The sequence below is a fragment of the Lutjanus erythropterus genome, chromosome 22, assembly GCF_056507025.1.
Source record: "Lutjanus erythropterus isolate fLutEry1 chromosome 22, fLutEry1.hap2, whole genome shotgun sequence".
NCBI lineage: Eukaryota > Metazoa > Chordata > Actinopteri > Lutjaniformes > Lutjanidae > Lutjanus > Lutjanus erythropterus.
In genome coordinates, this window is record NC_139338.1 from 12,485,035 (window position 1) to 12,499,897 (window position 14,863).

Here is a 14,863-nt window from a genome sequence, read left to right on the forward strand (position 1 = left end):
ATAGCTTACCCTTTTTAACTTTTATCTATTCATTCATAAGTTCAGTTCAGACCTTATAATGTTCCACACCTTTTACACATTACGAGTATTAATGCAAGCAAGTTCTAACAGATTTCAATCAAATCCATTAAAAAGCAAAAGTAATATCTCTTTTATACTTTTATCTCTTTGAGTTATACTTCAAGCCATAAAATCCATTTAAACCCAATAATGTTCACATCTTTCAAACATTATTTGTATTATTCAACTTTTTAAAAAGCAAAAGTAATATTAAAATAACCTATCGTAGCCTACTCTTTTCAACTTTGATGTATTAATTTATACTATCCATACTTATTTATTCATATTACGCCATAAACTCAATTGAAATCATATAATACTCCACATCTAACATATTATTGCTATTTTTCAACTTTTAAAGCCAGCAATGCAGTTTAGCATCAGCCCTTTAATATCCAGCATTCACACTACAATTTTTTAAGTTTTTCACACTCCTCTAAATTTTATTTATTTTGACTGTGAATTGCCTAATTGTATGGTTCAAGAGTTTTAAAAATATGTTTTTAAAAAATTACAAATTGATGTCAAACCTGTTACAAAGCTAAAGCTACATTAAAATACAATAGTCTATCATAGACTGTTGTTTTCAACTTTTATCCACTCAGACATAAACTCCATTCAAACCTTATATATAATGTTCCAAATCATGATTTCATACATTATCAGTAATACTGAACTTTTATAGCCAACAGTGCACTTTCACATCAGTTTTTCAACATTCACAGCAGTTTCTTCAGAAACTTGTTATTCATACTTCCCTCTGAATTTGGCTTATTTTCATCAGAAATTACGTAATAATTTGCATGTATTTGGGGCTTCCATACTTTTAAACCGCCCTTCTTAATATTTCCCAGGCTTGTTTATCTTCTACCCAGGCGACAACTACTTTAGACGCACTTAGCGGATAAATAAACAAATCCAATTATCGTGCGTGTTTTTATTAATCAGTAGCCCAGACGGTTAAACGCAGCTCCCTCCACCCCGCCCTCACCGCCCCCACCGGCCGAGCTCTGTGTCGCCTTACAGTCGCTTTGACTGAGATGTTCTCCTTCCTGACGGAGACACACACCGTCCGCTGCTGCAGTCCAGCTGCCGATTATCACAACACACAACTAAGATCATAACTTTTAGACGATCGGAGGGGGAGACGCTTCCAAAAGAGTCCGATGGCACAGTGGACTTTCCTTCTGTTTTGTTTATACGTAGTTCTGCATGGACAAGGTAAGAGCTGAGGTTTGGCACTGAGATGCAACGTTTGAATGCATGTTGGGACTGTTAGTGTTTTGAATAACTGCACAAACTTTATTTTGAGAAATACTATATGCGAGCTGCTGCAGATGCTAAATATATTTTCCACTAAATGTCAGTCTGAGAGTGTGATTCCACTTTAATTAATCTGACTCAGTTACTGGCACTGAGGGGCAGCCTTGCTATTTTTTCCGTCTCCTATGTCGCATGCCTCTTCTTCCGTCTATTTCTAATCCTTATGCCATCATCCCAACACTGATTCAGAGATTCAGCCTCCTACTATTCGAGAGTGCTGTCAGGATGGGAGGGATCGGGGCCTGGGAGGACAAGACTGTGCAATCCTCCCCCTCATCTCCTCTTCCCACACCTGCAGGTAAGCAACACCTGGTTTCTCAAGGGAGCTTGGTCCCCAAAATGGGGCCCCGGGGACCAAGGAAGGGTCAGCACAGGGGGCTCAAAGAGGGAATGCATGAAGTTTGTTGTATTTATCATCAGTTTAGTGTGTTTTACTTATTTCTAAGTTGCAGAACTCGCAAGTGAAAGCATGGAGTTTTGCACTGGGAAGTGTGTGTATCCTGTAGGCCAGCGTTTGGTGTTAGGATGGTATTTTTAAAAGCAGGAAATACCCTCAGGGTTGCAAGCCCCAAATCATCTCCACAGCCCTCAACCATTCATCCCGCTACAGGGGAGGATTGCCACATAGTAACTACACAGTAAGTGCAGGCGTTAAGTGGCCCCCTGGAGCATTTTTAACACGACAGGGCCCCGTTTGACTGTCAGAACACGGAGGTGGTGATTGATGAAACAGAGAAACACCTGGTCAACACATGGAGGTCAGCGGAGGGAACATTTGCCAAGGAAAGGCTAGGAGAGAGGTTTTTGAATACAAATTTTAATATAAAAATATCATAAAAGTTTAAAAACAGCTGCCGATGGTCAAAATAAGGTGAAGTAAGTAAGTAAATATGCAACATATTACAACATAATTCCACTTGTAGTCAGCTGATCCACTGTATCTAATGTAAATAGTAAGTATTTCTTCACATGCTTCTTAGCCAACTCTGTCCTCACAGAGCAAAGAGTGTTGTTCCTGTTCCGGACAAGATTTCATCCTAAGTCTTCTGCTGTTTATTATTAGGATTGCCCAGGAGCAGTGCTGTGCAGCAGCAGTAGGGGAACAACTTTGTGATAACGGCATCAAGATGGCCCGGGGGCAAGGGGCCTGCGAGAGGCCCTTCTTCCAAGGAGACCCCTGGGAAACCAAAATCTCTAAGGTTGCCCTCCTTCCTAATGTCAATATCTTCAACCTTTACACGCCTTTACACATTTAACCCTTTATAAATCAATGCATAGTCCGAATTTTTCTTCAGAGAATGTCACATTTGAGATAAGATTCCTTTCTTTCAGATGTGTTGTGACTGCTGCGTTCTGGGTCTGATGATGGCGAGCCAGGATTCGAGCTGCGAGCTCCAGGGTTTGTTGCTGGGCAGACAGTGTGCACACACGACTAAAACCTGCTGTGGCAAAAACATGACAGAGGAAATCAACCCAGATGATAAAGGTAAAAAGACCTGAACAATTGTGGGCTTTCAGTCTTCTGTGTCTTGATTAGTTTCACTCTGTCTTATCATGAAAGAATGGCTACTGGCTGTCCATGAAACTCAAAACAATCAGTGTGCTCAGCCATTTGCACACATTAGGTGCTAAATTACTTATATCCAACACAGTTTGGTACCACCCTCTAATTAGGCTGTTATAAGTCATGACCACTGGCTTTATTAATATTAATAAAGTTCCCTTAAGGCTTTAAAGATCAGTTATAAGGCATTAATTAGAACAGCATTGGGTTATCAGGTTGTAAAACCTGTCAGACCTTTTATTTCTAGAACAGGACTGCACATGATCTAGACCAAAATCCAGTTATTAACATCTTAACACCTTCAACCGTTGTTGGCTTTTTTTGGAAACTGGAGAATCCATGAAATTTTGTTTGTGGACTGGCAGCATTTATTACTTTTATTTTACTTTAAATTTTATTTTGTCTTAATTAATTTTAATTTAAGACTCAAGAAGGTAGTCGGCAAATTCACACGGCGACCATTTTTATTTGACATCACGTTCAGATACTTTTCTCTATAATCCGTTTTGCTTATATTCTTAGATTCAAACAAAATATTATAGTTGTTTCCTAGATGATTGTCATCACAAAGGTTGCAAATCTGGTATCTAACGAGCTCTTTATATCTCCCAATGACTTTAAGAATTCTGTTGTTGCTCAGTCTAAAATTACACATAGCCTGCCTGTACTTTTAGTTTTTGTGCAACAGATACTTTTCTAGTTTGATCTGTTATTTAAATTCTACATGAATATTACATGACGTGACCTCTGAGCTCACTTTTTCACTTTTGCATGAGCTTATCTTTCAGCCTCTGTTCAACAGTTAGTTTCAACCAGCTGATGCTGTTACACTTTTGTGTGAGTCAGTAGCTGATCTTGAGCAGCTAAGCTAAAATCAATGCAGAAATGAGAAGTAACTTATTTTTTATTCAACACATTTTTCTTCCTTGTCAAGTCAAGTGGTTTTTGTGTTTAAATCTAAGCAAACTGTGACAGTTTCACAACATTAATCATGACGAAGATCACCGCAACAACAAAAGTCACCTGACTATTGTTACCATGTCCAAAACTCATAAAAAAAGTTTTGTTTAATTTTCAAACTTGTGGTCTTCAGTCTCAATTGAACTCAACTCAAGTGACATCACTTGAGGCAATTCATCACATTTTGTATAGCTATCCTTTATACATTTTTTTTTCACATATGCAGTATAACTCCCCAAGGCCTGTAAACAAACTTAAATGTGTAAAATTAATGCATTTCCCATTTAGTGGCTAATAATAAACAGTTTATGAACCTTTAATATAGCAATAGCATAGGTTACAACTTACAAGACCTTTAGAAAGAGTAGATCTGCCTTATTAGAAAGTGGTACCTATGATTTTAAAAGCACTAGGAGACAAACCTTGACACTCACAGAGATTTGTTTGGGCTAAAAGAGTTTTCAAAAGAAGTGAATACCTCACATCAAACTAGGCAGGGTTACTAGGAGCACAGAGAACAGACCTGCTGTTTCCATAAAGGACTGAATAAATGGCCTTGGTGTGGCAGCTGTGGAGCAGATTGCTGCCAGAGGGACAGACAGTCTAGGTCACAGGGGTATTCACCAGACTAAGCTGTAGACACCTTGCCAAATGGTAACTCAGGGCCAACTGGTGTTGTAGCTCGTAGCTTTTGGCGCCTAGCTTCAGGTGGAAAAACACAAACATGTGGGAAGGACAGAAGCTGCAAAAACACTTGATTTGAGTTACTTGTGATGAAAAACAAATCAGTGTCTTGCTGATGTGGAGCCACAGAGATTTGCGGAGTGGTGCTGTGTGACGAGGTGCTGAATATTTGATTTTAATTGGGCTTTTTCTTCCGTAGAACCAGTGACAGAAACGCCTGAGGCCGGCGTTACTGCCAAGCCTCCAGAGGGGTCGGACACCTGTAGAGGTTTGGCACCTTCATTCTTCATGTGACGTCCTCTGTTATAATAAGAGCTGTAAGAAGCTTAAGCACCAGACTCTTGGTAGCTTTGTCTTCAATCAGTCACCCAGTGACATGATTCCTGTGATCTAGGACACGCTGTACGCTGTGATGTCTGCTACTTCTTCATGTGTCTCTCTGCTGTTCTCAGACTCCAGCTGCTCCCAGTTGTGTGTTGGTAATGGTACATGTGCATGCCATGATGGTTACCAGCTGAAAAGTGATGAAGTGAACTGTGAGGGTGAGTAATTTAAATGTGTCATTTCAACACATATCTTAAAATATAGCCATCACTCTCTTGGTCGGTCCACCTCTTTGATCCAGACCAAAGTATCTCAACAGCTATCAAATGGATTGTCATGATTTTTTTTTTTTTTTTTTGTACATTGGTAGTCCTCAGAAAATGTATTCCAGTGACTTTGGTGTCTCAACAACTATTGGATGGATGTTATAAAATGTAATACAGACCAAACACCTGCAGAACTAATGAAATTCCCACCAGTGTCTAAACTTTGTGTTTAGTGCAAATTAGCAGGTGTCGTTCTGCCAACATTCTAAACTAAGATGCTGAACATGGCTAACATTGTACTTGCTAAACATGAACACATTGGCATGTTAACATTAGCATTTAGCGAAGTACAATCTAACAAAGAGAGGATATCTAAGTTCCAAGTGTCGTAAATTCCCAAGGTCCTATATTCTGATAGTTCTATGTTTCCAGTGATGTTCAAAGCTAACCCCGAACCCTACCCCTTACTGATTGTATACTATATAGAACTGGGGAGCATAGGTCCTTGGGAACATAGAACCCTGAATATAGTGCCAAGGGAGAGCTCATATGTTGAACTTCGAAACAGGACCTCAGAACATAGAACCCTGTGAAGATAGAATCCTTGAAAGATTGGATCCTGTCATGGGAATATGGTACAGCAACCTTGGACCACCTTGTGCTATATACCACTTGGGAACATAGAACCCTGAACATAGGGCCCTGGGAGAGGACACATGTAGAATTGGGGAACATAGGACCCTTAGAAAATAGGAACCTGGTCTGGGACCATTGGACCCTGTGAAGATAAGACCCTGGAATAGCACATAAGTAGAATTTGGGAACATAGGTCCCTGGGAACATAGGACCGTTACCTTGAAACATAGCAGCCTGAGAACATAGGACACTGGCCTTGGGAATATACAGTAGGACCCTGGGAATATAGGACTGTGGGAGAGCACATCTGTAGAACTGGGAAACGTAAGACCCTTGGAATATAGGACCCTGACCTTAGAACATAGGACCCTGGGGACGCAAGACTCTACAGGAACACTATATAAAAATGTGACCGCACATTCCACCAAAAATACTTTAATATACAGATAAACTGTGGTTCTTATTTTTGAGTGTATGTCTCTCTCTTCAGATGTTAATGAGTGTCTGACTGGCAGTCACAACTGTGTCGCTGGCCAGGTTTGCATTAACACAGAGGGCTCCTTTCGCTGTCAGAGGGAAACCGGCTGTGGCACTGGGTATGAGCTCAAAGATGACAACAACTGCCAAGGTAACAAATCAGACGCACTGTAGACATCGCAAAGATACAAATCACAATGAAGATGGCTGTAATGGCTATGGTAGTACCAAAAATCCCTAAGCATTAAAAATGGCAAAGACATGACTGTATTTCATGTAAAAAAAAAATTGTTCAAACAAGATTTATGCAGAGTATATTTATGCTTTGATCATTTGTTCCTCTTTGCCTGCTCCAGACATAGATGAGTGTGCTTTGGGGACCCATAACTGTGGACCAGACTTTACCTGCTCCAACACAGTTGGCTCGTTCCGTTGCCACCCAAAGGAGAGGTGCACAGAGGGTTTCATCCAGGATGCCGCCGGCAGCTGTATCGGTGAGTTTAGTGTCCCACTTGAGTAAAAACATTCTGCAGGTTAAAGGTGAGCTGGTATGCTTGATGTGTTTTCTTATTAGATATAAATGAGTGTGTGGCCCACACCAGTCCATGCCTGCCTGGCCAGACGTGCATCAACACAGTGGGCTCCTACACCTGTCGCAGGAACACAGTCACCTGTGGACGAGGCTATCATCTAACTGAGGATGGCACACGTTGTGAAGGTAGATACAATCACAATTAAGTGATTATCGGTTGGTATTATTGTATCAGTGTATAAGATTTAGGGGGATCTATTGGCAGAATTAAGCAGGAATGGAATATAACATTTAGAAGTATATTTCATAAATGTCTAATCACCTGAAAATAAGAATTGCTACCTTACAATAAGCTGTCTTAATCTACAGAGAGGCCATCTAAATAGGGTCTTTTGCAGTTTTTGCAAGTTGCACAGCTACTGTAGTTTCTCTTACACGCTTGGAAGGGGAGGGTAAGGCTAGATGCCGCCAAAATCCTGCACACTGGTCCTTTCAGTTTCCCTTTTTCAAACTAAAGAGATATCACTTCTCCCCCTCGTGTTACAGATGTAGATGAGTGTCGTACAAGCAATGTGTGTGGTTTCCATGGTTGTGTCAACCTGGTGGGGTCGTACCGCTGTGAATGCAGAATTGGCTACATCTTCAACAGCATCAACAAACAGTGTGAAGGTATAGTTAGAATCCATCATTGCCTCTTTGTTTCAAATATAACATTTTGTGCACATCAGCCACAGTTGTCTCTGTGTTTTTTTTTTTAATGGGGTCTCATGTCTAGGTTAGAACAGTGCTGGGGTCTCTGGCAAAATCATAGTCTGCACTATGTGTTTTTTAGATATCAATGAGTGCAGGAATTATCCCGGACGACTCTGTGCCCACAAGTGTGAGAACACAGAGGGGTCCTACCAGTGCAGCTGCACCACTGGATTCAAACTGTCCCATGACGGCAGAAACTGTGAAGGTAAAATAAGTCTTCATTTCATTAATCCATTAAAGTTATAATTCAGATTTTTTTTGAAGTGGGTCTTTTTTTTTAGATGGTTAAAATTTGTTTTGCTAGCTCATACAACTCAGCTTTAAAAATCATGAACTATCCCTTTTAGGACTATAATACACACATGATGAATGCTGTGAAGATATCTGTGAATGAACTCAGACTTGTAAAGAAACACGTTGCCTGTATGCTGACAGATGTCAATGAGTGTGACGCCAACCCTTGCAGCCAGGAGTGTGCCAATGTCTATGGCTCCTACCAGTGCTACTGTCGCCGTGGTTACCAGCTGAGTGACATCGATGGGATAACATGTGAAGGTGCTGTTGGTCTGTCATTACTCACCTTAATGAACTGTGACAGATAGCACTCACTCTTACTTTTCTGCTGCTCTCAGACATTGATGAGTGCGCTCTGCCGACTGGAGGTCACGTGTGCTCCTACCGCTGCTCCAACGCCCCGGGAAGTTTTTACTGTACCTGCCCACCTGTAGGCTACACCCTCGCCCCCAATGGACGCACATGCCAAGGTCCTTACCCTGTCAGAACCATGTCATGATACCTGTCATGAACATGAAGGATTCTTTATGAAAGTTTATGACCGTTGTCAAGTGTCATTCGGTCAATTATGTCTTTTTTAATGCAAAGCGGTCAATTATGTCTTTTTTAATGCAAAGCCGACATAATTTTAGATGTCTTTGTTATGACAACTTGATATGATCAAACTTAAAGAAACTGTTCAGCTTTAAGTTTTAACATTACATTAAACTGTCCGATGTGGTTGGTTTTGGCACTGGCTGTCATGAGACAGTTATAAGTGTGTCATGAATATTTTCCTTGACCTCAACTAAAGTATTGCCATTTTGGTTTGCCATAAAGATGTCATTAAGTGTTATTAGGCCAGTTTGACAACAGAGTACAGAACCAAGGTTACTTAGCTTACAGAGTTAGCTGATGGACTGATAGTGGTTAGATAGTTTACTTGTTGCTTAAGTAGGCTAACTGCTGTCTGCTGTTTTTTGTAGCTGTTGTTAGCTATTTAGCTCAGGTAGCCTTGAAGCCTAGCTGCCTAATTAGCTGACTCTTACAAACCCAGCAAGAAAAACACCTCAGTACTGTATTCCTTGTAAGCCAATTCATTCGATAAATCACTATTAAGTGTCTAACATTTGCCTTCCCTGCATGTGTTTTCAGACATTGATGAATGTGCAGCGGGGAGCCATACCTGTTCTGTCACTGAAAGCTGCTTCAACGTCCAAGGAGGATTTCGCTGTCTGTCCTTCGCATGTCCGCCAAACTTCCAGCAAGCAGCACGGGGGTGAGCACTGATATGATGTTATGATGAGCTATTGAAACAAAAGGTTAAAAGGGTTGATTGTCCCTGGCAAAGCATGATGCATCATCTCTTCTCTCCCATTACTTGGTTTTCTTGGCTCGCTGTTGACATCGTCCTGCTGTCTTAAGTCACAAGCATCCATCTATGACTCCCTCTCTGTCTTTTCCCTCTTTTTCTAGCCATGTATTGCACCGTCCATCCAATGAGCATTTCATTTTTCCCTTTCAGCCGTTGCGAGCGCGTAACTTGTGAGTTCACGCAGGATCCTGCGTCGTGTTTCTCGCTCCCACTGAGAATCTCCTTCTACAACATAAGCTTCCCGACCAACACTCCGGTCCCTGCTGATGTTTTCCGGATGGGACCCTCTAACTCTGTCCCGGGCGACAAAATGCTGCTCGATATAGTATCCGGAGACGAGGAGGGATACTTTGAGGTGCAGCAGCAGGCTTATGGAGGAATAATCTCACTGCACCGTCCCTTATCTGAGCCCCGGGACTTCTTTCTGACTGTGGAGATGAGGCTGATTCGCTATGGGACATCGCATCTGTACATGGCCAAGATCGCTGTGTTTGTCACACATGAGCAGGCCATCCGTCCCTCAAGAATATTTCCATATTAGAAGTCTGTGAAAGTCAAAGGAATAGTTTGAAGTGTTTGAACTATAGCTGATTTTATACTCACCCTATATAAGACTGGTTTTCATTTTCATCCAGCCTTTTCTTTATACCCACAGCTCCATCTGCCCTTAATGCAGTTTATAGAGTGCTATGGCCAAGCCATAAGTCAGCGTTGCTATGGTTCCCTCCACAAAAAGCCAATGAGATTTGACAACTGGATTTTGGTAATGCAGAAAATAAGCTCCAAGTAATGATACTTATGTGTTTTGTTTGCCCAGATAATCTTCTCAAACAAACACCACTTTTATGATTTTTGAAACATAAATGAAATCGGCAGAGGTAAAAAGTTAATGTTAGGCTATAAACTAACTTTCTGGTCTCGTTTAGTCACTTGTTAACAACCCCCTTTTTAAGGCGCATGAAAGCTTCAAAATTCACAAATGGGGTATTTACTGACATATATTATGTCCTAGAACCACACATAAAGATTTCTTAAGCTTGCATTAACCACAGCCCATATTTCAGGCATCTAACTAAAAACCCACTGACCAACGAGGGAACCTGAAGTGCAAAAATGCTAACTCATTTCTCTGTTTTAGGACTCGTTCCTGTACCACTCCATAAAGGACAAATCTATTACTCTGCATGGAAAACCACTCCACAATTCCCCTGAAGCTCAAAAGATGCTACAGCAGTCTATTATGAAAAATCTATTTATTATCTTCTCATCTAACTCTCAGTTTTTAACGTAAGAAGTATATTTCCTGCTCCCAAAACAAACTATTACTTTAACATGGAGTTTTGTTAAATGCTTGATTATCAAAGCAAAATTCTAAATTGCCAGTTGACTTGCATTTGACTTTATATGTAACGTGACCTTGGGAATGCCTTTCTTTAAAATAATCCCAAAATTTCCCACTGTTTTTAATAACATTTCATGCCTTTTTGTTATTTATTCTAATTTATGATGTGGCAGTAGATATTGGGAATATTAGGACATTGTACCACTAGATGGGGCTCATTAGCTGTTGTATCTCTACAACACTATGATAGGATTTATTCATTTGATGGCAGCTCACTTCACCTCAAGTCTGTGTGGCAGCTTCCCTTGTGTGTACTATGTGTACTTTCTATGTGTTTGGAATTAAAAAGTGACAGATAAAAATGGCTTTTCGATTTTTAATATCTGAGCACAAACACACAGACCAGCAATGGTTTCTGCCACCACTCGCGTGCTTCCTCTGCTGTGGTCATTTGTAATGCTGAAAGCAATTTTTCCTATGATCTGTTCCAAGCGGCTTCGCCATAGGATCAAACAGGCCTCGCCTTGGTGGATAGCAAGAAAAATAAAGCGTGGCACTTATTTATGGGCACCTGGGGCTAAGCCAGCATGGGGGCTCAATTAGTGGTGGAGCAGTGCTACAGCTTGTATGATGGATGGTGCTTTTAGTGTTGGTATTGGGTGGTTATCAGTTAATTTGCTGTAAATGATACCAAGAGGCTAGTAGCTGTGTTGGTCAGCTGGATAAAGGCAGCCAGACAAATTTTCCACTGCTCCACTTTCCTGCTAGTGGTTTTGGGGGTGAATACATATAGAGCTGATTGAAAATGCAAATATGCGAAATATATGTGGTAATTATTCTCTTTAATCATTGGATTATATAACCACCTACTTTCCAGAATGCTAATCGGCCTTTCCTAGGTCTCGCCCCTTTTTGCTATGCACTTAAGTAACAGTTGATCAAATTTGGTGCGTTGGTAAACTTTCTCCTTTTTCTGTAAAAAATGTATATTAAAATGTATTAGGTTCTTAAGTTAGATAACTACCTAGCTATTGTTAGCTAAATGCTTGCTAATTAGCTTGCTATTGATTTATATAGATTCGCTGACTAGTTAATTGTGAATATGTCACTTTTTCAGGTCACTCAGCAACATCCTAAGACCATCTTCAAAATGGATTTCTTATCAACACAGACAAGCCAAGCACCTATCTAAGTACAGCAAATGGAAGAGGAGAAAGTTGACCGAGTTACCAGGCTTACTCAACTGTCATTGGAGTACATCGTGATAATGGGCGGGACTTACGAAGGCTCAGTTATTTTAACTAGTTAAAATAGTAAAATCCTTTAAGATCAGTTTTCCAGAGTCGTACTTTGAAGAGACACATTTGTGGTGATTCTTTTGTTTATTCTGTCAAAAATGTTTACTTTTTTGTTCATCTACCATGTGACTATGATGTCACTGGATCACTTCAAATGGCATTCGTTCTTACATGCCCTCGTGTGGTTTTCTACCATTCCATTTTTCCTTGGTGGCATTTGGCTGGTGCAGAATACCACACAATCATCTCTGTGGCTTTGGCCTTGTGCTCAGCGAACAACTTGGACTCACCTGCTCGCTGCTAATTACATGGCTCCGCTCCCTTTGCAGCTTTTGAGGTTATGTTTGAAAGCACTACTGTCTTCACATTGGGGAACCCCACAAACTTGATTTTAGGTTGTGGATTCCAGGTTTGGCCTCTTTTTCAGGCACACGTCTTTGGTTAACCATGGAGGTCTATGGGGCTATTCAGGTGTTGCCAGGTTCTTCTTGCTCAACTCAAGTGTGGAGCTTTGCTCAAAACATTTTCTTAGGAATACTGGTGTATACTGTTTAGGTTGAAATTGTTGGAAACACACTTCTCCTTCAGATTGTGTGCATCCCTCTTTCCTTGGCTCATATACATTTGATCTTTTCATCTTGCCTCCTTTCCATTGGCCATTTCAGATCCAAAACAGATGCTTCAGTCAACATGCGTTGCATTAAGGCCTGCCAACCTAATGACATCGGCTGCAATCTCGACCCTGTCCACCTCATCACCCACACTGCCCTCTCTTTGCCAACCTTCAGAGACTTCACTGAGCCAGAAGGTAAGAAAAGGTGGAAGTATAGCAGATTCTTAGAAACAGCTTTTAGATGTGTTTGTATCAAAGATGGGACCAAATCATTGCTTTGCAAGTCACATGTAAGTCTCAAGTCTTTGCATTCAAGTCCCAAGTCCCAAATCAAGACTGACAAGTCATTGATAGCCTCGCTGTTAAGATAATGTTAGCTATTTAACTTAAAATTATTTTTGCTCTCATTGTTGTCCAACTGCAAGTCAGTAACATAACATTAGCTCCTCATGGTTCTCTCCTGCAACTTGACTGGATGCTCTCAGACAGATTCAAACAAAGTGGATCTGGTGAAATAAGTGTCGTATCTGAACTTACACATTATGTGTTTAAAGTCCAAATTGAGTTTCAAGTCTTTTTACTTGGACAGGTTGAGTCTAAAATCATCAAATCTGTGACATACCTCTGGTTTGTGTAGTAGTCCTTAAGAGGCATCATATTGGCCATAATGCCAAAGTCTTGACACCTATGAAGTCTAAAAGCTTGGTGACCAGGTTTGACTTAAGTAAAAGTTACCCTGAGCACACGTTTGTTGTTGGATACCTGTTTCATTTATTGGCTCCTAGACTGTTGTAAGGTCATATATGATCTTTACGTTTACACCAAAAATAAAAACAGATTTTACTGTTTAGTTGTATTACTGTTCTGTCATAACTTATAATATTTGACACGCTCACAAATCTGCTAAAAATGCATTTTGTATCAATAGTCTTGCAGTTGAGTCTAAACTCCATGTATATAGAAAGCCCATTGTAAAAAAAAAAAGTCCTGATTATTCTGAAAAGCAAACTGTGCAATACATTCATAATTCAAGCTAAGACATTTTGAGAGGCTGTAGTATACAAATATGACAGAAACCCAGTTATTGGCCTGGGGCTGACAGGGTTAACACAGTAGCTTGTAATAGCAAATTCTAAAATTATTTGCAGCCTCATTGAAATAAAACTTTCCGCCCACCAACCTGCCACAGCGCATAATATTCAATTACTTACTGCAACCCACAGAGCAATTGTTTAATCATGTCATAAATATCTGATTTGAAGACTTAAATGCACTTTGTGGTTTGTGTCTATCAGACTAATAGAAAATGTAAACCAATTCTTCCATCAGATATAGTTTTCCTGCGGACAGTTGCGGCCGCTAACCTTGCCCCTCTACCCGGTGCCACTGACGTGTTCTTTGACATCTTGGCTGCAGACGACCAGTTCTCTTTTGATGTACAGAAGCGCTCCCACCAGGGCATGATTATGGGTAAGAGGAGGGAGTATCACATGGAACCAGGCAGTCAAGTCTTTATCAAAGTCCTTTACTGAACAGCACATACAGATTTTACATTTATGTACACCTCGCCCACAGCTGAATTTCAGTCACTAATCCTAGTGTCCTTCCTCAGGTGTGGTTCGGCAGGTGAAACGCATCACTGGCCCCAGGGATCTTGTATTGGAGGTGGCTATGAACTATGTTAAGTCGGGGGTCATCTCCCATCGCAACATTGTCATCATCCACGTCTTCATCTCTGAGTTCTGGTTCTAAGCTGAGCTAAGAAGTGAATGACAGCGCTGCATTAGCAATACAACAGATGACTCGGAAAATATTACGTGAATTTAGTTTGGAATATCTGGTGGCACCACACTTATCTTGCCAAACATTTCAACATCTTAAATGTTAATGCCGTTGCTTGCAAGATAAAAATAAATGCATTGGATTTGCAAGTGTTTTAAAGGGACAGTTCACCCCAAAATTCAACCTTAATGCCTCCTAAAATGGGATTTCTGACTTAGAAAGTTGGTTGAATCTCACCAACCCTGACCTGAAAAATTAAAGATGGCTGCTCAGCGCATCAACGGTAGAGAAAGCTGTTAATTAGCACTTCTGTCTTTTGTGTCTCATTATTAAATCAGTCACACACACAGTACTGTCCAAGTTCTATCTGTGGACATGTTGTTATGTTGTTTGTATCAGGTGAGACATCCTTCACAGCCATGTTTGAGGAAAATGGAACACACCATACTGTCAGCATCCTAGTATGCTTGTAGCAACAGTGCTAACATGCTAATGTTTATACTAACATGTTAACCACCTCAGTCTAGTCTATTAGCATGCTTACATTTGCAAAGTAGAGTTAAACACAGAGTGTTCAGATGTTACTAGTATTTGGTCATAT

At 40.5% G+C, this 14,863-nt stretch overlaps 1 protein-coding gene across 2 annotated transcripts; it reads left to right on the forward strand.

The window, feature by feature from the left end:
- Positions 1–910: 910 nt before the first annotated feature.
- Positions 911–14,568, forward strand: LOC146306696 (fibulin-1-like). 2 transcript variants are annotated; one of them, XM_084710501.1, is made up of 17 exons: positions 916–1,281; positions 1,573–1,681; positions 2,447–2,582; positions 2,716–2,869; positions 4,791–4,859; positions 5,044–5,133; positions 6,308–6,445; positions 6,651–6,788; positions 6,869–7,012; positions 7,373–7,495; positions 7,659–7,784; positions 8,015–8,134; positions 8,212–8,343; positions 9,008–9,131; positions 12,533–12,675; positions 13,810–13,950; positions 14,093–14,568. In XM_084710501.1, exons 1-17 carry the CDS (start codon positions 1,227–1,229, stop codon positions 14,230–14,232), a joined length of 2,082 nt encoding a protein of 693 aa, XP_084566627.1. In that variant the 5' UTR covers positions 916–1,226; the 3' UTR covers positions 14,233–14,568. The 2 variants fall into 2 exon arrangements, with proteins under 2 accessions (XP_084566628.1, XP_084566627.1); XM_084710502.1 differs by lacking the exons at positions 12,533–12,675; positions 13,810–13,950; positions 14,093–14,568 and adding an exon at positions 9,378–10,015 and having other exon boundaries at positions 911–1,281.
- The last annotated feature ends 295 nt before the right edge of the window (positions 14,569–14,863 follow it).

Coding starts and splice junctions, on each gene's coding strand:
- LOC146306696 (XM_084710501.1), top strand. CDS start 1,227: ATGGCACAGTGGACTTTCCTTCTGTTTTGTTTATACGTAGTTCTGCAT. Junction 1,682..2,446: donor TCCTCTTCCCACACCTGCAG/GTAAGCAACACC, acceptor GTTTATTATTAG/GATTGCCCAGGAGCAGTGCT. Junction 5,134..6,307: donor TGATGAAGTGAACTGTGAGG/GTGAGTAATTTA, acceptor CTCTCTCTTCAG/ATGTTAATGAGTGTCTGACT.